General features: G+C 43.3%; 2 protein-coding genes across 8 annotated transcripts in view; one reads left to right on the top strand and one right to left on the bottom strand.

Moving 5' to 3' along the window:
• ZNF410 (zinc finger protein 410) overlaps positions 1-15,454 on the top strand; it is a 25,325-nt gene extending 9,871 nt beyond the window's left edge. For 4 of the 5 annotated variants that reach the window (XM_084842879.1, XM_084842903.1, XM_084842896.1 and 1 more), the window contains 4 exons: positions 113-238; positions 811-948; positions 11,929-12,058; positions 14,348-15,454. In XM_084842879.1, coding sequence (XP_084699005.1) covers positions 113-238; positions 811-948; positions 11,929-12,050 — 386 coding nt within the window. In that variant the 3' untranslated portion in view covers positions 12,051-12,058; positions 14,348-15,454. The remainder of the gene's footprint in view (positions 1-112; positions 239-810; positions 949-11,928; positions 12,059-14,347) is intronic. The other variant, XM_084842869.1, reaches the window with a different exon arrangement.
• FAM161B (FAM161 centrosomal protein B) lies at positions 15,037-26,771 on the bottom strand. 3 transcript variants are annotated; one of them, XM_084842854.1, is made up of 9 exons: positions 26,680-26,771; positions 25,383-25,705; positions 24,458-24,993; positions 22,763-23,097; positions 20,768-20,895; positions 20,100-20,267; positions 19,389-19,488; positions 18,473-18,609; positions 15,037-17,729 (listed from the first exon to the last, which is right to left on the bottom strand). In XM_084842854.1, exons 1-9 carry the CDS (start codon positions 26,749-26,751, stop codon positions 17,645-17,647), a joined length of 1,884 nt encoding a protein of 627 aa, XP_084698980.1. In that variant the 5' UTR covers positions 26,752-26,771; the 3' UTR covers positions 15,037-17,644. The 3 variants fall into 3 exon arrangements, 2 of the variants coding, with proteins under 2 accessions (XP_084698980.1, XP_084698970.1); XR_014789002.1 differs by having other exon boundaries at positions 17,501-17,729; positions 19,389-19,484; XM_084842844.1 differs by lacking the exon at positions 15,037-17,729 and having other exon boundaries at positions 18,280-18,609.
• Between the last annotated feature and the right edge of the window lie 5 nt (positions 26,772-26,776).

Here is a 26,776-nt window from a genome sequence, read left to right as displayed (position 1 = left end):
TGTCTAAATATAGATAGAAATAAGTCTATATATCTGTCTAAGGATTGCATCCTTAAGCACATAAAATGAATATTGCATGTCCTGCTTTAACAGCCCTTGTGTCTTCTTTCAGGAGTAAAGCCACACCAATGCCAAATCTGTGGGAAGACATTTTCTCAGAGTGGTAGTAGGAATGTGCATATGAAGAAACATCATTCCAGAGTTGGAATGGCTAGCAATAGACAGCATGAACAAACAGGTAGGGACTGACTAGAATGAAAAGGTATGAACGGGTCCTCCAAGTAGTGATGAGGGGATGAGTCAGTTTAGAAACATAATCTGTTATTCCACAGAAGTGTTAGGGTGAGATGGGTTGGAGACAGAAATGGGGCTCTTGCTAGGAGGATGTATTCCATGAGGGGGCTGCAGGGGCCAAGCGGATAAAAAACCTTTTAAATGGTGACAAGAGTGTTTGACCACAATGCACTGAGGATATCCTGGCTTTGAAAAACAATCATAAGCTTGATCTGTGTAGGTGAAGTCTCTGCTTCTCAGCTGTATGTATCTTTTAAGGACACCCATCCTATTTATCACAATCCCCTCATAAAGCTGAGACTGTTCGAACTGTCCACATTTCAAAATACCCCCCTTTTATGGTGAATATACAGGCCCTGAAGAGGGAATTGTAAGTAATGATGAATGAGAAAACATTTCTTGACATTCTTCAGATTTGATAGGTATGGAGAAGATCCCTTTTTTGACAGTGGCCATCAAAACAGTGTTGTAGATTGCAGTAACTGCTCAACTCATAGCACATTGTTTTTGCAACAGAATCGCTAATGGGCAGTAGTTTGTTGGAAGAATCTGAAGTTCACAGTAAGAACCTGGTGTCGATGAGCTCTCCGCCCAGCCTTGGTGTGGAATCTTTGCACCTACCAGACACCGAATCAATTATTGGTGTGAAGGAAGGTGAGAAAATGTTCCTGTCTAATCAAAAGAAGACTTTGTATTGGGGGATGGGGTGTGTGGGGATGGAATAATTCTAATTGAGTGCCATGGTATGTAAACAAATGCAGTACAGTAAAAGTTGGAAACAGATGGAGGATGAAGTCAGACACAGACAGGTTGTTTACCTGTAACTCGTTCTTCAAGTGATCATCTATGCACTCATACCTTCTATAGCTTAGGAATTTTTGGCAGGAACCTGCTGCCACTGCCCCAGGACATATGTCCCTAATGGGTTCCCGCCTATTCCCTCAGCTCCCTGAGATTGCCCGATGCAGCCTCGGAACCAAAGGAAACCTTGGTACCAGGGGTGTTGTTAGGACAGGGCCCACCTGGACATGGGCCCCAGATCTTTTTGAGCTGTACCCCAGATCTTTTGAGCTGTCCTAACTCCCATTTTTTTTTTACATTTTCCCATTGACTTGCATGGGAAAACAAAAACAGCCACAACTTTCTGAGTTTGTATGATAACTACATGAAATATGGAGGCTTGGTTGCCCCCATGCAGCTGAATGAATATGCCAAATTTCAGGCAGTTAGGTCCAGTGGGTTTTGTGCTAATCACAGGTCAAATGTGCTGCTTTCAAGAAAATGCGTCAAGGCAAAGAGCTATATTTTTTTTGTATATATGCTTCCACATATATGCATGGAATTTGGGGACCTGGCAGCCCCTATAGAGATGACTGAGCCTGCCCAAGTTCTGACAGGTCTAGTGGCTTTTGTCCTAGCCACAGGTAAAATTTGCTTTTTCCAAGAAAATCTATCAAAGTAAAGAACTATAATTTTTTTGTGCTTCCACATAAATTCATGGAATTTGGAGACCTGGCAGGCCCTATAGAGATGACTGAGCCTGCCAAAGTTCAGACAGTTAGGTCCAGTGGCTTTTGTGCTAGCCATGTGTAAAATTTCCTTTTCTCAAAGTCAAAAAGTAAAAACTGTCAAGCCACCCAGGGATTAGAGATCCTAATCAGAAGGTGTTTAACGTGACCTTTAGGAGGTCACTGTCCCTAATCTCTGGTATAGGTTTTTGTTTTTGTTTTTTTGAGGTGCAAAAAACCTCTCTTCCCCCTACTTTTCTGCTCTTACATGCCCACTGTTGGGAGCTTGCCTGTAATGAAATTTTGAAGAGGGAGAAGGAAGGGAAGAAAGAGCTCCATGTGAAATACTGGTATTTCACACAGCATCTGATTTTACTGCCCCAAACTGGAACCTTTCGCTTCTGCAGAAGTTTAGTAGCTTCAGTACAGCAAAGGATCCAGTCAGCCTCCACAAACTTCCTTCTCCCCCTCCACTTTAATTTCTCCTACATAGCTGTAGGACTGAAATAATCCTAAAGGGAGGGTTAGGACTATGTGGCGTCATGATCGAGAAACTGCTGGGGCTTTTAAATAGGTTCTACAGTTTTAAAAAAGCTAGAAAAAGCCCTCAGCCACCTCACCTCATAAAGTTCATTTCAGTACATGCAATCCTTACAAACCCTCCACAGCCTCCTAAATTCCTCTGAAGTACTATCTCTCTGAAAGGAGCCACTTGCCTTAGGGATTTCTCTCTACCCCCCCACCTCAGCACACATTTCCATTCACCATTCTTTTCGTCTTCCCTCCCCAATCCAGTCCTTTCTTTCTTTTTTTCTTTCGGTTCTTTATTCTAGAGCACATCTTGGGGAATTCTTAAAGAGAATTCTCTTTGGTGGGCAAGAGAAGTTCTAAACTGTATTTGACTTTATATGAACAGACAAGAGGGTTGGTTTTCTCCTCCTCCTCACTCAAGTCTTTGAGAAGAGTGGGTTCACATGATTGCAGAGAAACAAATCTGGGGCTGTTTTGTTTGTCAGTTGCCATAATCCAGCAATAGGAAGGGCTGTGGCTCAGTGGTAGAGCACATGCTTTGCATGCAGAAGGTCCCAGGTCCAATCCCCAGCATCACCAGGGAGGGCTGGGAAAGAATCCTGCCTGAAATTTTGGAGAGCAGCTGCTGCTGCCAGTCAGTGTCAACAATTCTGTGCTAGATCGACCCAGGGTCTGACTCAGTATAAGGCAGCTTCCTATGAACAGAAAGCTTTAATTTAAAAAAATAGGAGTTTTTGGTTTGTTTCTTAAGTGGAGGGGAGATAAATATTGCTAACTTATGCAATCCTATGTATGCCTACTGAGAAGTCCCATTATGTTTAATGAGGCTTACCCTCAGGAAAGTGTGCATAGGATTCCAGCACAAGTTACTTTTGCAGGAAGGTTTGCACCTTGATGTTCTGCATGTTTACTCAGAAATAAGTCCTGAGTTGTGAGCATGGTACTGCAAGCTTAATACAGTGCCTACCCAATTCTGTCTAATGAACTGATTACCCTTTCAGCTCAGTCATATGCATGTTTTGTCATTTGTGGGTTTGGGTTTTTTTTTTGCATGAATTAGCTTCAGTGGTGAGTGAAAGGCACTTAGTACATACTCAGAGTTTCTCCATAACTTAGCCCTAGTTTTGAAAACAGATTCATTGGCTGAATCCTGGTGAAGTCTTGGCACAAATGAAGTTATGGGGAGGAAGATACAATGAGAACTTGTGCATAATGAGGGGGTAGAGAGGAGTTGCACAAAACAAGACATCTCTTTTGATGAAGAGTTGCTAGAGGATGGTATGATGAGGAGGGATGGTTGCATGGAGGGGAATAGAATTGGTGGGGGGAGAATGTAAGCACTCAGTGGTGAAAGAAAAACATTCTGCACATGGTCAGAGGCACTCTATATTTAAGAACATAAGAGCCGTGCTGCATCAGACCGAGGTCCATTTAGTCCAGCATCTGTTTACACAGTGGCCAACCAGATGCCCATAGGAAACCCACAAGCAGGACATGAGTGCAATAGCACCTTCCCACCCATGTTCTCCTGCTGCTAACATTGGTGAAATGTAAATAAATTCTAGTAATTCTAAATTTGCATGCATGTATATCCTTCAGAAACTTTGCACGTTTCTTGCCTGGGGGACACCTCTAATGACCTGTACATTTTCATACAAATTTACCCAAAAATTATTGTGGGTGGTTAAGGGAAGGGAAAGCAAATCGCTCACTCCTCCAAACTGGAGAACTCCCCTTCCACATGAACTGCTGCTCCTATCCTTCTGAAACTTTGCTGGTTTCTTATTTAGAGACAACTCTAGGCTGTCTGTAATTTTCAGAACAATGGTCCACAAGGAACATAGGGGGATAGGTATGTCCTCTTTTGGAGACCTCAAAATGCCAAGGCCACTCTTGCACAAAACCCCTTGTGGCTAGCATTCTGAACTTTGGCAGACAGGATCTCCTCTGATGGGGCAATGGATCCTGAAATTTTTATCCACTTCTTCCAAGTAATAAAAATGCTATTGTCACTTCCCTTTAAAAGAAAATCAAAATATAAACCCTGCACCTATTTTTTTCAGACATTGGGCAAGTGTAATCTCCTTCTAGGTGGCTACTATGCCTGAAATTTAGGGATGTCAGAGAATTCCGCCATGGATCTCAGTGAGGCCGAATGCCAGTGCATTTGGCCCCCCGAAATCTGTGGCGGAATGAAGCCCCCACCCCCCCAACCCACGAAAGGCGCGCGAAACAAAGCACTTACCTGCTGCCGTCCGTGCTGACTTGTGAATGGCGGCCACCCTGCGGCCGCCATTCACTTCATCATAGCTGTGATAGGCTACGTAAGTATTTACGGAGCCTATCACGGCAAGCCAAAAAAAAAGAAAAACAGCATATGCAAATGGTGGCGGCTATGGCGGCCACCATTTGCGTTCCCTATTTTTAGCCGTTTTAGCCTACGTAAATATTTACGTAGGCTATTACGGCAAAAAAAAGGGGAACGCAAATAGCGTAGTGGGCGCCATTTGCATTCTCCTTTTTTTCACCGTAATAGCCTACATAAATATTTACGTAGGCTAAAACGGCTAAAAATAGGGAACGCAAATGGCGGCTGCCGTAGCCGCTGCCATTTGCGTACGCTGTTTTTTTTGTCGTTGCTTGCCATGATAGGCTACGTAAATACTTATGTAGCCTATCACGGCAGCTTCACTGGACGCAAATGGTGGCTGCTATGGCGGCCGCCATTTGCATCCGCAGCAGCCCGTCTGCGGCTGGAACTCCGGCTGCAGCCGGCCCTGGCCGGTGGCTTTGCAGAGCCGCCGCAGAGCGGAGCCAGCCCAGGGAGGATTCCGGGGGAGGGGACAGAGCGCCTCCCCCCCCACAAATCCAAGCTGCGAAAAGGTAAGTGACTTTCGTACATCCCTACTGAAATTATCATCCAGTTCTGACCAAGAGAAAAAAGTTACATTTTTTTTCTAATTTCCCATGGTAGTCAACAGGAAGCATAAAGACTCATTTTTTCCAAACATTGACTCAGGTTTGGTGCTGAGCTGAAGTGGTCTTACTACAAATTGGCCCAAGCAGAAGTGGGATGTTTTCCAAAACGCTGAATCGGGGTCTGAGTTGAAGGGAGGGGGGCAGTGCACACTTCTTATGTATGTGTGTAATCTATACACACACACACGCACGCACACACACGGACACCGCAGGCACACACCACACACACACACATTGGACATGCACTTAGACTTGGAGATGTGTGTGTGTGTGCGCGCGCATGTGCAAATTTTTGGTACGGGCCTGTGCTCGTTTAAGAACCTAGCAACGCCCCTGCTTGATACCAAGATAAACACCAAAGCAGGGACAGTGGATGAGCTGTGTGAATGGACAGATGACCACTTGAAGAACTCTAGTTACAAGTAAGCAACCTGTCTTTCTTCTTTGTGGTCTGCGTGCATCACACATATGGGTAAGTAGCAAGTTGAGTTATCGGAGGTGGATTCGGTGTGCCATTGCGGAACAGCTGAAAGGACTGCGCATCCAAAGGAGCACTCAGCTCCAGCCCTGACATTGAGTCTGTAGAGAATTATGAAAGTTGATTGCTTTGACCAGGTAGAAGCATCACAGTTCCAGTAGAGGGATGCCCTTAGCAAAAGCCACTGATGTAGCCAGCGCTTGAGTGAAATGAGTTTGGATTGGATTTGAGTGTTGGGAGTCCTGTGAGCTCATAGGCTGGTTTGATGGTATGCACAAGCCAAGAAGAAAATCTTTGGGGTGATACTGGGAAGCCTTTGCACAGACCCTCATAACAGAGAAATAGGCGAGGTGTCTGACAAAACGGTTCCATTTCAGACTTGTAGAAAGTTTAAAGCATGACGGATGTTCAAACAGTGAAGAACAGATTTGACAGATGTTGAAGGGAAGACAGCTGGCAGAACAATGTCCTGATTCAAGTGAAAATCAGAGATGACCTTGCCAGAAAGCCAGATCGGGTCAGAGTACTTCTTTGTTGTGATGGAAAATCATATGAGGAGGATCTATGAGCAATGTGCAAAGGTCACTAGACCTACGGGCAGAGATCACCACCACAAGGAAGGACATCTTCCAGGACAGCAAGTGAAGCTTAATAGTGGTGAGCAGTTTGAATGGCTTAGCAGTTGAGGCCTGTAGAGCTACAGAGGCTCCATGCCTCTGCTGGTTTCCAAACTGGAGGGGCAAAGTTCTTCATACCTCAAAGTAACTGGTTAACCAAGGGGGTTGAAAACACTGGAATTCCATCCACAGTGACATGGGACACTGAAATTGCAGGTAAGTAAACTGTCAGTGAGGAAACAGATAAACCCTTCTCCTGTAGAGAAAGGAGAATTGTGGGAACATGATGCAGTGGGCACATAACTGGATCAAATCCATGTAAACCTGCAAAGGTGGGAAAGGAAGTCCATTTTGCTGTCTATGGGTGAGCATTTTACAAGCTGCATCAAGAACCTTCTGCACCTCCTATGGCATTGACATAAGTAGAGGCATTCACTAGATTCTCCTCACTGTCATGCGTAGCATCCCTAGATCCAGGTGATGAATTTTGCCCCTGTCTCTGGTCAGCAGGTTTGGTATCGAGGGAAGTTGCACGTACTCAATATAGGATAGATGGAGTAGTGCAAATGAAGGCTGTCTTGGGCACCACAGGGTGACAAGCAGGCAGTGGCCCTGTCTGCCCCGATCTTTGACAGGACCTTGGTCAGAAGGCGGAATGGGAGTAAAGCATACAGGTATAGTCCCATTCGCTGATAAAGGATGCATCCCCTAGAGATCCCAAGTCTGTCCCTGCTCTGCTGCAGAAGAACCTGCATTGGCTGTTCACTGCTCTCGTGCGTTGATCCACTTGAGGCATGCCCCAACATCGAGAAAGGCTTTTCGGGACTGAAGGAGCTATAATCCATTCATGAGACAGTGACTGGTTCTGACTCAGATCGTCAGCTAGGAGATTATCCTCTCTTGCTGTATGAACTTCCACGAGCTTGATACGTTTGGAAATGCACCGTTGAGAGATCTGAAAGGTGAGGTCGAGAAGGGTCAGGGAGCAAGTTCCACCTTGCTTATTCAGATAGTAGATGGTAATGGTGTTGTCTGACACTATTTGAAATGAATGGTCTTGTACCTCAGTATTGAAAGCCTTGAGGTCCTTCAGCACCATGATGAGTTCCAGCAGGTTGATATGGTGCTGCGACTCCTCTGCAGACTACTTCCCCTGCATCCTGAGAGTCCCACAATGTGTGGCTGCTTGCATGACAGAGAAATGTTTGTCATTACTACTCTGGATGGGGAAGGGGAACTAAAAGGCACACCATCTCATAAATTGCAGGCATCCATCCACCAGAGTAGAGACTTGGTCACTTCTTGTGGAAGTTGCAGTTGTATCCAGTGGGCATTGGCTAGCAGGTTGAAAATGTGAATGAATCAGTTCTGGTCAGTTCTCATTCGAAGCTGTACAAAGCCATTAACTGATGTAGTGCCTGCCATGCATTCCAAGACCCTCTATATCTTTGTTGCAGTAGGGTGCCTTTCAGTGGGTGCCTCCTGGGCAAGATGGGTCAGGGTCAATAGCCTGTCCTGAGGGAGGAAGGTATGACCTGGAATCGAGTCTGAAATTCTGATGAATTGATTGTGCTACGTCAGGTGCATATGGGATTCCTTGATGTTGATGGAGAAGCCAAGCTTGTGAAGGAGGTTGCAAGTGGTGTAAACAGCATGTGGTATGCCTGTCCTTTTGGTGCCACTAATAGCCAGTTGTCTACATAGAGATAGACCAATACTCCTTGTTGATAGAGGTCAGCTGTGATGACAGCCATACATTTGGTGAATACACTGGGTGCTGTTGCCAGCCCGAAGCATTGAACACAGAACTGTTATCTCTTACCAATGCCAAAACACAGAAAACAACAGTAACTGGTCTCTATAGCAATGTGAAAATAGGTGTCCTTTAGGTCTAGGAACGTAAACCATTGCCTTGCCAAGAAGAGGAAGAATGGTAAAGAGACTATCCTCAAGTGTTTGTGTGTGATAAAAAGGTTCACATCGCTGAGATCCAAGATGGGCCATAGCCCTCTATCTTTTGGGGGGAAGGTAAAATAACAGGAGTAGAAACTGTTTCTTGTATCCCAGTCTGGGATTGATTCTGCCACCCCTTTTGACAGAAGGGTGGTGACCAGCAGGAAGTGTAAGAAAGGGAGCTGTGATCCTGACTGGTCCTGGTGGGGAAGAGCTTTGAACTCTATCCTGTATCCCCTCTGAACTAGTGAGAAAACCCATGAATCCAGTGTTGTTCTCCCCCAAGCCTGGAGGTAAAGGGATAGATGAGAGCTGAAGAGAGGGTGACAGAAGGAGGAGAAATGGTGCAGGGGGAGTCAAAAGTGTCACTGACCTCCTTGGTCTTGCTTGCAGCATGTGTTGTAGAACTTTGCCAATGGAAGCTGACATTTCTGGTGACATTTTCACCAGGGGACTGGTAAAATTGTTGGCCTGCTGGAGAGCAGGAAGATAGTTGATATGCAGATTGTCAGTACCATTGCCTTGGTCAATACAAAGAGGGCTGTTGGCCCAGACCAATTTAATTCGTTTAACAGCATTTTTGGCCTTCTGTATGGTGTCCATCACCTCATCAGTCTTCATGTTGAACAAACTGTCACCATCTAACAAGAGGTCTTCAGTGGGAGAGCGTGCTTCCTGGGAAAACCCTATGGATTGAAGCTATTTGTTGTTGTTGTTCAGTCGTGTCCGACTCTTCATGACCCCATGGACCATAGCATGCCAGGCCTTCCTGTCCTGCGCTCTCTCCTGGAGCGTGCTCAAGTTCATATTCATTGCATCGGTGATGCTATCTAGCCATCTCATCCTCTGCCGTCCCCTTCTCCTTTTGCCTTCAGTCTTTCCCAGCATCAGGGTCTTTTCCAAAGAGTTTTCTCTTCGCATTAGGTGGCCAAAATATTTGAGCTTCAGCTTCAGTATCTGTCCTTCCAAGGAGCACTCAGGGCTGATTTCCTTTAGGATTGACTGATTTGACCTCCTTGCTGTCCAGGGGACTTGTAAGAGTCTTCTCCAGCACTACAGTTCGAAAGCATTGATTCTTCAGCGCTCAGCCTTCCTTATAGTCCAGCTGTCACAGCCATACATTACTACTGGAAAACCATAGCTTTGATTAGATGGACTTTTGTCGGCAAGGTGATGTCTCTGCTTCTTACTATGCTGTCTAGGTTTGCCATAGCTTTCCTCCCAAGGAGCAAGCGTCTTTTAATTTCATGGCTACAGTCACCGTCTGCGGTAATCTTAGAGCCCAAGAAAGTAAAATCTGTCACTGCTTCCATTTCTTCCCCTTCTATATGCCAGGAAGTGATGGGGCCAGATGCCATGATCTTAGTTTTCTTAATGTTGAGTTTCAAACCAGCTTTTGCACTCTCCACTTTCACCCTCAACAAGAGGCTCTTGAGATCCTCTTTGCTTTCTGCCATTAGGGTGGTACCGTCTGCATATCGGAGATTGTTGATAATTCTCCCAGCAATCTTAATTCCGACCTCTGATTCATCCAACCTGGCATTTCTCATGATGTACTCTGCATATAAGTTAAATAAGCAGGGTGACAATATGCAGCCTTGTCGTACTCCTTTCCCAATTTTGAACCACTCAGTTGTTCCATGTCTGGTTCTTATTGTTGCTTCTTGACCCTCGTACAGGTTTCTCAGGAGACAGGTAAGGTGGTCTGGTACTCCCATCACTTTAAGAATTTGCCAGAGTTTGTTGTGATCCACACAATCAAAGGCTTTAGCATAGTCAATGAAACAGAAATAGACATTTTTCTGGAATTCTCTTGCTTTCTCCATGATGCAGCGAATGTTGGCGATTTGATCTCTAGTTCCTCTGCCTCTTCTAAACCCAGCTTGTACTTCCGGTAGTTCTCGGTTCGCATACTGCTGAAGCCTAGCTTGTAGGATTTTGAGCATCACCTTGCTGGCATGTGAAATGAGCGCAATTGTGCTGCGGTAGTTTGAACACTCTTTGGCGTTGCCCTTCTTTGGAATTGGAAGATTGAAGCTATGCATGCCTTCTAAATGCTATGGAGCCAACCATTGCCTTAGAATCACAATCCTCTTAAGTGTCAGGATGTATTCATCTGCTGGTGGGAGAAGTTCATAGTTTCAGTTTGAAAGACCTGTGCCAATTCATGCTTCTCCTCTGGCACGTGTTCAAATAAAGTCCCTGCCTTTTTTTTTTTTTATAAGGAGAGCTGATACCCAGACATTGTCACCTAGTAATTAGTAACGTACAGTCCAAGAGCTGTGGAAGAATAAATGCGTTGGCCAAGCAGATCAAGTCTCTTACCCTCCTTGTCCAGTGGGAAAGAGTGCACTTTTAGGGGTTTTCCTTGTGAAGCTTCTGTTACCATGGAATTAGGCATGGGAAGGTGAAAAAGAAAACTGCATCAGTCTCTAGAACCCTGGACATGTGGTCAGTACTCTTGGGGGATGGTGGCACATTTGGCAGTTTGAGAAACACTGCTGGGCACCCCTACAAAATGGCTCCTGTGGGAGGCATGGCAAAGGCAAGTCACCTGCCCAAAAGACTTAATACAAGGCAGAGGTGGGGTCTGAGCCTCAAAACACTAAACAATGCCTTTGAAGTCACAGTTTTCAGCACCTATTTCACAGCGATCCCAGCTACTGGTAAGAGAATGTGCTAATGAAAAAAAAGTGGGAGGGGTAGGGTACCTTGGTGGGTGTCAAGAATGATATTTGGGGGGGGGGGAGATATTGCCCACAAGCTCCACATTGCCTACCCCCTGATATATTCTGTCTCTCCAAACCAGATGTTCCTAATCTTCTTTCTGAAGGTTGGTTGCTTTTTCATTGGAGATGGCCTTTCCATTCTTATCACAGTTTCTTATGGTCTGTAGTGCTGATATTTGAAAGGGCGGCTTCTTCTGCAATCAATTTTCTGCCTGGACCTAGAAATGTAAAAGCTAGCTTGGTATCTAGCTTAGGTCAGCTGTGTATGAGTGTACATTATAGATTGGCTCAAGGGGCCTCTGAGTTGGTTATAAAATGAAAATAGTGGACTGGTCTGAAGTGCAGGCTGCCCATTGTCCAATATTTATTAAAATGAATGTACTTTGCAGAAGGCATAATTGCTTGTAGGATGTTGTGTTAACTGTATTTAGCCTAGGGCTGGGATATATGAAGAGTAGACCAGAACATCTGCATTATGAGTATCTAAGCACATACATTACCCACATTTGGAGGGAGGGCTCAAAGGCATTCTTAGGAAATTAAGTTGGCAGGTATGCATTCATCTGCAGCATGCCCATTTTGTGATGATGCCCAGGACATTTTCTCAAATTGCCAAATGTGCCCACATGCCCAGAAAAGTTGCCAACCCCTGCTGTAGATGTTAATGTTTTTGTTTCCTGAGCAATGTCTCTGCCACACTTTCCTATATGTGCTCTAAACCATCAACACAGCAAATGCTTCAGGCTTTATCTAAAGATCTAAAGTCCTTTGAATTGCTTGAGAAAATACTTCCCAATGAATGTTTTGCAAAGTGTAATTTTTTTCTGTTTGATTTGCAGAGGTTCTTGCTGAAGCAACAACAAACTCACTCCATGCTGCATCTGACGTGGTTTTGCCATCTCATCTAATGCCCATGTCAACATCAAGGCACTCCTATGGGGTGTCATCGTTACTACAATAAATCCAGAGGTCAGTCTAGAAGGCTTATACTCCTTTTTGAACAGCACAGATGGTGAAGATTTGATCTGACATAACTATAGTAGCATGCAGCTTGGTCTGACAGTTACATTGGCATTGCAGCCTACTTTGCTGCCTGTACATTTCCACTTCTCTTAAAGGTTACTACAGTTTAGAAGCTGTGGTGGTGATAGGTGAGCCTTTCTGTTACATCCTCACTGCATGCACTTATTAGCTGCACAATGATTTGAGTGTGGCATCAAAATGCACATGGTAGTTGGCAAGGTAGGATTGTCCTTGATTGCTATGCTGTTCTCAACGCACAGGCTGATGTTATGGATCGGTAACTGGTTAAAGAACAGAAAGCAGAGAGTGGGAATAAACGGTAAATTCTCCCAACAGAGGGAAGGAAATAGTGGGGTCCCACAGGGATTTGTATTAGGACCAATGCTTTTCAACCTGTTCATAAATGATCTGGAATTAGGAGTGAGCAGTGAAGTGGCCATATTTGCCAATGACAATAATTATTTAGGGTGGTTAAAACACAAAAGGATTGTGAGGAGCTCCAAAAGGATCTCTCCAAACTGGGAGAATGGGCATCTAAATGGCAAATGTGGTTCAGTGTAAAGTGATGCACGTTGGGGCAAAAAATTTCCAACTTCAAATATAACCTGATGGGATCTGAGCTAGCAGTGACCAACCAAGAAAGAGATCTTGGGGTTGTGGTGGACAGCTTGATGAAAATGTCAACCCAGTGTATGACCAGTGTAAAAAAGGCAAACTCCATGTTAGGCATAATTAGAAAAGGAATTGAGAATAAAACTGCCAATATCATACTGCCCTTATACAAAGGTATGGTGTGGCCACACTTGGAATCCTGTGTACAGTTCTGGTCACCACACCTAAAAAAAATATTGTAGAGCTGGAAAAAGTGCAGAAAAGGGCAATTAAAATGATCAAGGGGCTAGAGCATTCCTCCTATGAGGGAAAGGTACAACAGCTGGGATTGTTTAACTAGGAAAAAAGGAGGGTAAAGGGTGACATGATAGAGGCTTACAAAATTATGCCTAGTGTGGAGAATGTGGACAGGGAGACATTTTTCTCCCTCTTTCAAAATACTAGAACCTGGGGTCATCCCATGAAGCTGATTGTTGGGAGATTCAGGACAGATAAAAGGACGTGCTTCTTCACACAGCGCATAGTGTGAAGAATACATCTTACCTATATTCACTTTCTTTATTTGAATTGATTTACTTATTTCATTTCTGTACCAGCAGAAGCTGAAGATCTCTGGGTGGTTCCAACAATTCACACACAGAAAAACTTTCAGCTACTTGTGCTCCAAATTGAAAACATTAGGTTCAGATATTCACCTCAGCCTGTCAGTAGGTTCATGCAATGTTTCTGGTTACTGTTACATCCAAACTGAAAAACTATAGTTTTTACTTACTGTACAAACTAGGATTGGAAATGTGGTCTTCAGTACTGGCTTGGAGGGCACGCACAAGCTATGATTTGGCCGAACCGGGAAGTAACTCAAAGGGAGAGGGGAGGAGGGGTGTGCAAGCACAAGGTTTATTTCCAAGGCTTGAAACTAGGCATGGGGAACCTCCAGCCCATGCCAGGCTGGATACAGCCCACAGGGGTTCTCCATCCAGTCCGCCAGCTTCTTCCTCAGTTTTACCCGCTCTCCCAACAGGGGAAAGCTCTTCGATCGATTGCTGATCACGGGTTACTTCTGAGGCTTGCCCTGCTTGCTTCCAAGTAGACATGCTTGGTATTTGGGATGCTGTTTGAAAGTGCTGCTGTGTAATGCAGCCCTGCTTACTTCTGAGTAGTCTTAAAAGGATAAGAATCACATTTTGGCTCCACCCACATCCACAAACAGAATGCAGCCCCTGAGACCTTTGCCAGATTGGAATTTGGCCATTGGGCTGAAAAAGTTTCCCCACCCCTGTGCCAAACCATAGCTTTGGAGCTTTAGAAACAGTGTGGACTAACCCATCCTGTTACTTCTCATACTTCCTGATTATTTGCGTTATTAAAGCCTTTAATTTCCTTAATGTGGGATAGGAACTATTCACTGTTCTTTTGCTATCAATGATTACTTTCTCATTGATATATCCATAATTGTTGCTAGCCCACTTGCCATACAGTATTGCTATAATGAGGGTCTAAAAGAAAAATAAAAGGATGTGAAATTTACTGGATTACTTTGTTGCTTGAACTTTTCCATTACTTCTTCCTTTTTACACAAATCTGAACTAGTATTAATAAAAATAAAATGTTTTGGCTTCACAGTTGCAAAAGGAAGAGCAGATGATGAAGCTGTGACCCAAGATATGAAACTAAAGAACAGGCTTGTGAAGTGTGTTCAAGAAGCCATTTGATACTTGAATTCCCAGAGTTTGTGCAGTGCCTCTAGTGTACTTCTCATGACCTGTCGGACCAGAGGCCTGGAATATGATTTTGCTTCAGTCACTGGAAACTCTCTGATCTGAAGAATGGATTCAGGAGCTGCTACTAAAGTCTGAACAGTGTGGTGTGTTCCTGTTGCACCTGGTGTCCCAAGGCCAGGAGCTAATGCTCTTGTACTACCCCCAAGCCACTTTTTTTCCTCCTGAAGCTGATCATAAGGTCAGCATTATATTGGCTTCTTCTTGGAGAAGTATCTTTAGATGGTAGTGAATTCTGCAACAAGGCGCTGCGGTCCTTTTCTTGCTTCTGAATTATAGGGGTGGTTGTGTGAGACCCCTTGAGTTGGAGCTTCCACATCCCCTTGCTTTGTGTGGATACATTCACTAATGCTGCTTTTGCTCCAAATAGAAGACCTGATGTTATTCGGAGGATTGCCTCAGACACCTTTGCTTCCCATTGTGATATTTTAATTTCTAATTATTAGGTTTATTAGGGCTTTAATTTAAAAAAAAATCAGAGGTAGAAACTATTCAGTGTTCTGTTGTAAATAAAGTATATACTTCAACTCCTGGTGTGGTTGAGCGTGTATTTATTTTGTTTTTAAAATTCACAACCATACCCTGTGCAGAGGTTCAAGGTGGGTAGCCACCTTATGAAAACTAAATGCTAAGTAATATCTTAATGAAGTTAAAACATACTATAAAACACTAGTACAATGCAATATTTCAAATTAATGCTTAGTTGTGTAGACAAATTCAAACATAAATGGAAGGAGGTGCGTGCTCACTGGTTAACAAATTCTTGTCCTAGCAAAGGATTTACAATGCCTTCACACATAGGCAGCAGCAGGAAGAGAGCGTGGGAGCAGTCAGTTACATGTCTTTGCTGTTTTAAAGTGGCGTTTTAATTGTTTTAAGAGGGCGCTTCTGGTTGACCTCTAAAATCATGGTGGGACACTAATCAGTTAATTTTGTAATAAACTTTGTATTTTAAGACTTCTGCGTTAAATCATTCCCAGAAACACCTATTCTAGGAAAACAATCACATTTCTCACTACCATGGGGTGAAGTTGATTGAGTCAATATGAGGATAGTTCAGACTTTTGGTAGCTTCAGCTGCCAAATCTTAGACATAAAGGTGCACACTACAGTTAGTTGGAATTTAACCTACTTTTTGCCAGAATGTGGAATATAATGTATTGAGGATAAAATGTTGCTTGCTGAAGGATATGTTAATTTATTGCTTTCAGTATGGCCCTTAAACACACAAGCTCTGTACACAGGATTAAATCTTGATTTAAGAAGCTAAGATAGGCACAAGCTTCATAAACACAGCTGCTTTGTTCTTACTTCATGCTAGCTTGCAACAAGCCATGAAGCTGCAGTTAAGCATTGCTTCCTGTAGTGTCCAAACCAGAACTAGGGTTAATGGCTTCCAAACAAGCCAGAATACAGAAGCCAACTTTAAACTATAGATTCATATTCTGGTTTATTTGGAAGCTGGTAACTATAGTCTCCCAGTTCGGCCACAAGTTTTGAGTTCTCCAGAATTCTTCATCAACCTTGCTAACTGGCTGAGAGGGGGAGAGCTGGCTTGATGTGGGAACAACAAAATCTGCATTGTCAAAGGACTTTCTAAAACAGTGTAGGAAGAGATTACAGACTTAATTGAATTAGGCTCTACTAGACGCTATGCAGATTTCAGGTTTCACCTAGGGCTGCTGGGACAAAGAAACAAATAATGGCTGATCTCCAAGCAATTTTGGAGAACTCAATCATTCTTGTTGTTTTGTGATATTTTGGTTGGTCCTAATAAAGGTATTACCTGGCAGTACATTTTAGAATTTTTCTAACAGACCAACATTGCTTCCTCTACTTTTGGTGTCTATAGAAATATCGCTCAGTGGTGGGGGTAACTACTCAAATTTCTCAGTATTTAAATATAATTTTGAGGAAGAATTTGAAGCTGTATTTAAGATCTTTACATATTACATTTTAAGTTGTATCATAACATGTTTGAACATATAAAAATGTATAGTTTCTGATGGAGTGTATATGTGGTAGCAAACATGCATTTACTGTGAAGTGTCTCTAAGCTGAAAGGAGAAAGAATAACTTAGAATTTCAAATTTGTTACCTTTATATTTGGAAAAATAATCAGTATGAAATAGGCAGTTTCACAAATCTGTTTTTGTACCAACCTCTGAGCTCAGAATCAACAATTTCAAGTTAAATGAGCTGTTGATATGGCCCTGACAAACCTTTAATAGTAGAATCTCCTAGATGAGAATCATTAGGTGAATAAAGCACTTCAAATGTGTTGTCTCTGTAAGAATCTCGGAAGTTCATTGCACTGACTCATGAACATCAGGGCCCATTTACTAAAGATAGGACTTGGCATGCATTCCATAGTCTGAGAGTTGCTTCATGGTCTGAAATCATACAATCTCTTGGAGTATAGGCACCTTTGTAACTTAAACCTGCCATCCTACACACACTTATCTGGGAGTAAGTCCACTGAATGCAATGGGACTTACTCCAAGTAAGCTTGCATAGAATCAGAATGGCATCTTGGATTGCAAATCTCAGTTCACTTGTAACAATACAACCTCCTAAGCTGCAAATATTTGCCTTGCATGAGGCTGAGGAAGGAAGGAGGACGACCACATTCTCTCTAAAAAGTGCAAGTGGGTTACTGAGGGAAGACAGATATAAAAATCCTTATGGTTGCCTGCATTCATTTGTAGTGGGGTGGGTGGGGAGAACCTGGCTAGAACATCTACTATTGTAATAACTGCTCTCTAAACCTCTCCAAAGCAAAGAGCTATAACCATTTAAGTTAGTGCAGGAAGCAGGGCCTGCTACAGCTAAACAGACTGAGGATTCCAGGGTCGGTGTCAGCACAGTATGGGTGCATGTAAGCATACCTCTACATTCACTCCCCTAAAGAGTCCTGTTTGAGTAATGGGCTAAAGCCAAACCTTTGAGATTTCACTTTTGAAATTATATAAAGAAATGAAATACATTCAGTTAGCTAGCATATGCCATGATCTCAACTTTAATGTAAATAAAATATAAAAGCTTGTTCTTTACGCTGCAGAAATTGCCTAAATCTGCACTAATTACATTTGATTAAAGGAAAAAATGAGCTGTAGGCACATAGAGACTTCTCAGTGTATCCCTACTTTAATTCCAGTCGTCTTTTCCCTTCTTGAGATAGTTCCTTTAAGATGCCTGCAGCAGTATCACTCTGAGACTTACAAATCCTGTTGATTAAAAACATGTTAGTAAGAGTATTGAAGGAGTCATAGTTGCAGTTATTTATCACATCTTAACTCCTTTGAAAGAAGAGATTCAAGGCAGACTGTGCATAGTTCTGTCCAACCTGTCATCCCAACAACCCTGTGAGGTAGGTTTGGAGACAGTATGACTTGCCTAAGGTCAACCAGTGAGCTTCATGGCTGAGTAGGGAATTTGATTTCATGGCTTGAAGAGTAATCCTACAATCATACTAGGGAGAGATTTTGTGATGAAGAAACTGCTGTATCCTAAGCCTGTCTAGTTTACTGCAGCCAGGATGGGAGACGAAGCATTTACTGTCTTGTCGTCCATGCTGTTTTTTTTCTATTTGATCTCTCATTTACACCAATGGGAGAGAAAATAACTATGCCGGCTCTATGCCGGCATAGTTTATGGGCCTGATCTGTGAGTATGTGAGGGGAACAAGGGAGTTTTGGATCCTGTGATTCCAAGGCCACCCCTGACACATCCAAGGAACACCCCAATTGAGGTCCTACCACAGGTGGGATTACAACTGGTAGTACATCTACACCCAAGGAGCTTTCTGCGCACATACCAGGAAAGCTCTAGGATGGAAGTACCGTTCTGCTGTCAAAGCAGTACTTCTGCCACCTACAATGGTTCCTCAGCTGGCCTTTGGCTGGCTTTAAGATTTGTTCTGTAAGTATATTTATTTTCAGCAGAGATGTATGTAATGTCCTTCAAATACCTTTGCGATTCTGACTGCTCCTCCTTCCCTACTAAGGCTGTAGCTTCTCTCCCTTTGTTTCTTACGAATTCTTCGTTCAGCCCAAACTGCTGCAAGGTGTCTCGAAAGAGCCTCTCTACTCCTTCACGGGCACCATGCTATGGAATCAAAGGTGAGACATTTTAGTAGCCCCTCTCCCCTTCATGAAACATTTTAGTAGCCCCTGTCCCCTTCATGAATTCTTACAATTATTGGGCCTAAACTCTAGGAAGGCAGGTGAATATTTCTCTTAGTACCGGAAGAAACTTGTGTTTTAAACTGTATGTTTGAGGGAACTTTTCAAAGACTATTATAATCAAAGCTAAACCTCTGTCTAAATTGAAAGCCATCTTTCTCTACCTAAGGGCGCAATGCTATCTAGATAGGCGGCCGCCTCCGAACTTGGAGGTGACCTCCTATCCAAAGCAAGGCAAGAGAAGCACGGAAGGGATTGTTCCCTCCGCGCTCCTGCCCTTTTTCTGCTAGACAGCTGATTGCAGCTGTCTAGCCGCAGGAGCATGGAGCAGGGAAGGACACAGCTACGCTGTCCTCACCCCGGAACACCCCCAAGCCACACCCCTTTCCGGCTGCTCCGCACTCCTCTTGCAAGCACGGAGGACGTGGCTGTTCCACGCTGCCTCCGAGGCAGTGCAGAAGTGGGGGGAGGTCAGTTACCAGAAAACAGCATATCCTATGGCCATATAGCTGCTGTCTAGCGGCCATAGGATTGATCCCTTAATGTGCTGTCTTCCTACCATTACCGCCTGTACCATAACTGGTCGGTAACAAAAATCCAATCCTCTACTCTGTTAAATCCTGATCCCCCATCAAGTTTTTGCTAGTACTTCCTGTTTGATTCTCTAAACTCTGCCAGTTCACCCATTCCCAAAATTGTTACCTTTGTGACCTGTTCAAACAGGTATGGTCTGTTTTTCACTCGCATCTTCATCTCTTCTAGTTCTTTTTTATACTCCTTTGTTCTTTTGCGATCTTTCTGCCTGAAACAAAAGTTTCCTTACTATCAGAAATTATCCTGACTTTGCATAATCTTCACTAATTCCATACTGCATTAATTTCAGGTAATAGGCCACATTCAAGGATAGCATTCTACTCACAGAAATAGCTTTCTGCATGCAGACCTGATGCTGTGCGAGTTAGCTGTAGACAGAGTCTTATAGTGGTGGTCCCCAATTAGGCAGGGAAGAGAGCAGTGCCTGGCTGGAATCTGGTTACCCCTTTTCTCCAATATTCTGCCTAATAGGTGATCAGTTGGAAGGTCACATGGTCACTCTTCAACAATGGAGGAGTTGCAGATGGACAACATGTCCTGCCTACTGCTTAAGTAACCCTTCTGTGGTGGCCTTGATTCCCTCTTCTGCCTCACTGAGGTACTTATATACTGGTTTTGGGGAGGAGGAATCTTCTTCAATGAGCATATTTCCTTTTACCTTTCGACATTCTGCCCTATTCTTCACCCACACGCAGGGAAATTCCTGAGCCAAGAGCATTTAAAACCCACTTCCATTCCACATATACACTATGTAGTAACTCTTATTTAATTAAATCTCTGCTCCAATAACTTGTTACCTATGTCACTTAGAATACTGACCAGTTCTGTTTCAGCTTTTCTTTGTGTGTCTCTTCCAAGCTTTTATGGGGATCCATAGCTTTTGCTCGGCAATTCAGAGACTGTTGCATAGCTTGACATTTATTTCTCTGCAGCTCTGCCCAACGAACTCCTTCATTCTCCTTGTATTTTTTATCTTCTTGGAGGAGTCTATGAAGATGAAGGCGGATAACAGCACACAAGTTTATTTCAAAATGAAATCATTATGCTTTCTAAAAAACAAAGATTGAAGAGAAGCCAGTTCATGTTTCCAAGTTAAACAACATGATATAATGTGAACCTGTGTTAGTCTTCTATAGTAACGAGAAAGAAATATGTTCAATGGCACCTTGAGACCAAGGTTTTATAAGCTTTTTATTTTAACATGGTATAAACTTTTGTATGTAATAACCTACTTCAGATGCTGAACTGGGACTGGGAAAAGAAAGGCAGAGAAGTCAGTTGACAGCTTATCACAACATTGACTCTTGGCCAGCTTTCTTCTTACTTCTCCACCTTACTTTCCCCAGTTCCATCTCAATATCTACTGATGCAGGTTGTCACCAATGAAAGCTTAATGCCATTTTACAAGAAAAAGTGAAGAAGTTACACTCAAAGACATTTATTTCTCAGTATTATTCACGGATGTAATAACAGATATTATTACGCACTTAATAGCAGACTCCCTCTTTCTCACCGCATCTGTGATATACACTGGAAGTGTATTGGAGGAGAGGGATGAAAGACAAGTCAAAGACCGACTTCTTTGTACTGATGCCTTGGAAGGTTGCTGAAAATCCTGAAAGCAATAATATTTTGTGTTGGTTATTTTAAAACTTTTTTGGGGAAAGAGTGCTTAGCTGTAGGTGCATGTGCACTCTCTCTGTCTAACACACACACACACACACACATATATATATATATATGGGGAGGGGGTATTACTGAGTTGGAGTCAGATTTAGGTGTCTACAATTGGGCTGGCGAAAGCAGAATTCAGCAGGATTCTCCAACTCTCTTTGTAATATTTTCAAGTAACCATGAGGAGGTGGGGATGAGGACATCTGCTTCCACCAGCCCAGTTGCATGCACCTAAATCTGGATCCAATGCATTATTTATAATTGTATCAATTTGCAAAAGCTGATTATCTTAGAATGTCTCCATTTTTACATTTAGGGATCATTGCCTTGTTAATGTGTGAACTGGCACATCTTGCAGTTCCTTAGAAACAGAGGAATTCAGAAACAGCCCTTGGGTTCCACATAGCAAGAGCATTATTTCTTGAGTGTTTACCTGAGGTTCAAAGGGAAAAAAGTTTGGTCTTTGTGAAATACACTGGTTGGCCCTTTCCTCTCCCCTGTTGGGACAATCTGGAAGCTTTTACTACGATGTACTAGCTTTAATATTTTTATTGAACTTTGAATAATAAAAATATTAAGAATTTAAAATAATTACAGGCACACATGTTTTACTTGTCTAGTCATAAACCATAAAAACTAAAATACCAATAAAAAATAAGAATACCAAATACCAAAAATACCAATACTAAAAATAAAATTCAGGAACACCTCTTACAAAACCTCAGTTCATGGCAACAAAAATGAATTTGATCAGGGGTGGGCAGCCTTCAGGCTTGCAGGACCTACTTTGGTTTTTATTAGAACTCTTGAGATCAACCAGAGCCAGGTACAAAGGACATACACTTAGAATTAAACAATTCTGAGCCCAGGAATTTATTTTGAGTACCAGAACTGAATGAAGCTCATAGTCCTTCCACACAAAAATCAACTTCTGAACTGAAGACCAAGCTGTCTTCATTTCAGCAGTATTTTGTTACTGCTATTGTTAAACAATTGGGAGTCAGAAATCCTTGCAGATCTTCAAATCATTCAGAGATCTACCAGTAGATTATGACCTACCTTCTGCCCACCACAGAATTAGACAAGCTTGTTTATGGGGCAATCCTATAATTACCCCTGGGAGGGTGTCCCAGGGCCCACAGGATTCTGTTGTCTTCCACATCTGCTGGTGGAGAGGGAGGTCTGCCCAAGGAGGTCCTTGCTGGATGGTGGCAGAGGTTTTTGCTGCTGTGGCTGCCCAACTGGTTCGGCTCTGCTGGTGATGGGGACCCAAACTGGGGCAGTTTTGAGCTGTGTTGGACAGGCCGAAGATCCACAGGATCTTCATGCACCCACACAGGGCATGAAACTATATCAGCTGCCATAGTAAATTCTCTCAATGGCAATTTACAATGGAAAGGGAAAGACAGTTTAAAATGGCCACCCCCTACCTTTTACCCTGATCAGTGGGAGCCAGCATGATTTAGAAAGTGAGGGTTCCTCTGTCATGGATCTCCTGCCTGCAGTCTTAGGATTGCTCTCCTCACATTGGAAATATTTACAGATTTATTTAAAATATTTATTTGCTGCCTTTCAGGGCAGTAGCTTGTCTTATTCACTTTTACGCTAAAGCACATGAAGGCATACTTTAATAGAAGTGCCACTAGTGACAGACTTGAAGCATAAATTGGTGTCATTACAGCTGTTCTTGTTCCATTCCATAATAAATTTGTTCCCAGTAACCTCTGTCTAAAATTATTCCAGTGCTGGTAAATAGATGGTATAGTTTCTCAGGAAAGCATGCAAAGTTAAAGGCAATTCCTTTTTACCGTCATCTCCTGCTTAGGCACTCTATGCTTGCAACGGAGATTAGATGTTCTCAATCGGAATGGTTTATTATGAGTTGCTTCTTTGATTTCTCGTTTGCTTCTTGCTTCTTGCTGGAATGCCCAGTAAAGTCTTTCAAAGTCAGGCACCGATGTGTTAATTCTTGGTTTAAAACTGAAGTTGCTCTGTAGAAAGCTCAGTTTTTGTGCCTTGTTTTTGGAGGCAATTCGGGATTCTTTCTCTCCTTGTCTATTGCCAAGCTCAATAGGAGCATAGCAGCTTTCCAGTAAATCTTTGGCTCTCATCTGAATACGGATTTTTCTTAAGAGTTCAGTTTCTGGGGATTAAAAGTGAACGTTATGAACATCTAGGCTGGGAAAGTTTATCAATCTTCCTAATACCACAGTAGAAAATTGGTGACAGAGAGTATACGGGGGCATTTTAGTATTAACATCATGGAAATATTTAATTCTTAAACAAAACTTTTAAAGACAGTTTTGAATTGTATCTAGGTTCTCCTTTAAAACCAGGCACTCCAACTCTCCCATTTTGGATCAGAGGCTCCTAGCATTAGCATAGAAACACCTATATATGGTGTTCCTCCCCAGATGTCCTGGCATGTGCATCATCTGCAATGGCACTTCGGCCTCTTTGACTGGCTATCATGTTTCACCATATGGTCATGGCTTATTTCCTCCCCTTCTACATTTGGCCAATTGGAAACATTTTCATCTTCATTCCCTAGGGATGATTCAACCCAAACCAGATGCTTCCCAGCTCCTGTCAGCTTTCCCCCAGGGTTGTTGAAAAGCTGCTCTTACACCTTTTTATGTTTAGCACCAGTAGTCTCATTCCATTTTGGTTCAAGTGGAGCCTGTCCCTCTTGTACAGGCTCGGCTTGTCCCAAAATGTTCCCCAGTGCCTGAACACCCCCTCCTTACACCATGGTCTCATCCACACATTCAGACTCCTCAGCTTTGCCTATCTAGTTGAGCCTGCATATGGAATAGGTAGCATTTCAGAGAAAGCCACCTTGGTGGTCCTGGATTTCAACCTTCTACCTAGCAACCTAAATTTGGCTTCCAGGACCTCATGACTACATTTCCCCATGTAATTGGTACCAACATGGAACATGCCCACTGACTCCACCCCAGCACTGTCTACAAAGCCATCTAGACTGCGTGTGGTATCTGCAACCTTTGCACCAGACAAGCAATTTACCACGCAGTCTACATGCCATCATAAACCCAGCTGTCTGTGTGTCTAATGATCGAACCTCCCACAACCACAAGCCCCCCGCCCCGCAGAGGCACATCCCTGGCGCAAAAGGATATTTGCTCACCCACATCATGAAGCTATTCTCATTCATCTTCCAATGCAAACATATAGCATTAGAGAAACTTTCCCCTAATTTGTATAGTCAAGTGCAGCTACTGACCAGTTTATCTGCTGCTGAATAAAGAGCTGTTTTTGCCAGTCCCACAGATTGATTGTACTCTTATATTTTAAAAGTCACTGTGATATGGCATCATAAAAAGGCCAGTTCTTTTCCTCCCCTTGTATTGTTCTGATCAATACTGAATCTGTATAATACTGTCTCATTTCCTGCAGATGAAGGGGATGCATTCATACCCACCATTATATGTTGCTAAGACAGGCATGACTTTTTTCTCTGGAAGATACACTAACCTCTTTACCTTGGAGTTTATCTCCAAGCATTGGCTCATAGGTTGACTTAGGGAGCTTCTTCCTGACTTTTGGTACTGATTTCTTAGCTGGAGCCAGTATGTCCAGAACTTTCTGTTTGAGAGCCTCCTTTCTCTTTTCTTCTTTTTCCTGAAAACTGAAGGGTTTTTGCATTGAAAGGAGCAGCTCTTTTCTCTTCTGTGTTTCTACTTGTCTACGAATTTCATTCTTTTCCATGATTTCCTGGTAGAGTGGCAAATAGATGTGGGCAGGTACAGGGTGGGCCCTGAACTGTTTCTTGCATTCAGCTTCTTCTTGGCTTTGCCTTTTGTATGTGGCTGTCTCAATTTCAAGCAATGCCTGTGATTTTAACAACTGAGACTTTTTGCAAGCTTCTCGAAGTGTCATCTTGAAGGGCTGAGGAATGGTGATAGAGGACACCCAAGGTTTTGAAAAGGACTGAGAAAAGGAACAATGATTTTGCTCATCTTTTGAGCCATCTACAGTGAGGTCAGTCAAAGAGTTGAACCTTCTTATGTTACCAGATCTAAAGACCAAGTTAGAAAAAAATGTTATCAAGGGCACAGAAATAAGATGGAAGATTGTATCTGTGAATATTTTACTTTGAATAAGTGAGAGGAGCTAGTGTGTTTTGGCAGACACTTGTACACCAAGGCAAGCTTTCAAGCCTTTTGCATTGTTTTATTAGCCTTGCCGTGTAATAATTACTGCAAAAATGTTATGCCTGTAAAGGGTAGTATAATATGGATTTCAACTTTATCTCCATGATAATATATTACAACCTGCTAATGCAGCTTTCTCCAACCTGATGCCTTCCTGATGCTGGATGGGGATGGTGGGAGTTGTAGTCTAACACATCTGGAAGGCATCAGGGGGAGGCTGTATTAATCTCATGGAAACTCTGTTGCATCTTACCTCAAAACTTCATAGACTTTTGTTGGCAACATCAATCTTCCATTGTCCTGGAAAAAGTCTTCCAGTTCCTTGTCTTCCTTGGGTGGTTTGTGGTTGTTCTCCAGTTTTACCTGGTACATGAGACCTAGTTCTAACAAATATTGCCTGTTTTTCCTTTTGAGGGCCTGAAGTGAGTCATAAAACCCCTCATCTGAATTTGAAGCTGCTACTATTTCTTCATCTGGCTGGAGAAAATTGAGCAGCTCACCTCTGTTGGGCAGAGTGAGATTGCTACCCAGTTCCACTTCCGATTCTGAATCTGACTGTGTTTTAATTGGAAATACCTAGGCAAATCAAAACAGTGAAAGGCATCAGACACAGAAAGGACTTTTGAAAAGGTGTTTCCATTTCAAATATACTGCTTGCTTCATCAAATGGTTCAGTTTCGTATTGATCCAATCAACTTCTTTTTTCAAAAAAAGTGCTTCCAGACTGAGGACTCCTAGTGCTACCAATGAGAAGGCATTGTGCAACTATTGTGTGTTCTCAGTCTTAATAGATTTTCTGAGGTAAGAGAAAAGTTGGAAGAAGTGGTGGGAAAACACCAGAGGGTTACAAATTGAAAACAATGACATCTGGACACACACACACACCCCGCCTTCAGTGAATGAGGCGGGGGATGGTGCATAAAAGCCTCGCCTGGTTGAGCTAATTGGCTGCTTAAGGGCACAATCCTAAGGATCCTTAAACAGAAAAAAAATCCTCCTACAACTCTCAGCATTTCTCAGCCAGCCATGCTGGCTGGGGAATGCTGGAATTTGTAGGGCTTCTTTCTCTCGAAACATTTTAGCTTTTATGCACCATCCCCCGCCTCATTCACTGAATTGTGTGTGTGGGGGGGGGTCCAGATGTCATTGTTTTCAATTTGTTGCAATTCCTATCTATGCACACTTACTTGGGAGTAAGAATGTTCTGAATTCAGTGAGGTTTACTTCCAAGTGATCATGCACTAGGGTCCAGAAAGAGGGGCTACTCCCTTTTTCGTCGTTGTTAATATTTGCACTGACTAAATCCAGCTTTCTTGGGCAGTTATTGTTGCGGGTCTGGACTGGGACGGGCAGATGCGCCCGGCGCCTGCCAGCCATCGGCGTCCCCCTGTGGCGCCAGCGGGCTTCCAACCCACCCAGCCACGCATGCAACCCCGGTTCCCCCCCAGGGTGTGGCTAATGCAGCCAGTGACGCCGTCCAGGGAGAGTCTGGAAAGAAGCGAACGCCGTTGCCATGGAAACAGCCCGCTAGCCCCGTCCCGCCCGCGCACCCGTCGGATCTCCCCTTCTGGGGGTTCCGCTTCGGCCCCGCCTGCGGCCCCGCCAGGTTCCGACACTGTCATCTCTGTTCCGCTCCGCCTGCGCTGC

The sequence above is a fragment of the Heloderma suspectum genome, chromosome 1 (genome assembly GCF_057233095.1).
Source record: "Heloderma suspectum isolate Gila_16-S chromosome 1, 16-S_ref, whole genome shotgun sequence".
NCBI classification, from domain to species: Eukaryota; Metazoa; Chordata; class Lepidosauria; order Squamata; family Helodermatidae; genus Heloderma; species Heloderma suspectum.
This window is presented reverse-complemented; position numbering and strand designations above follow the sequence as displayed.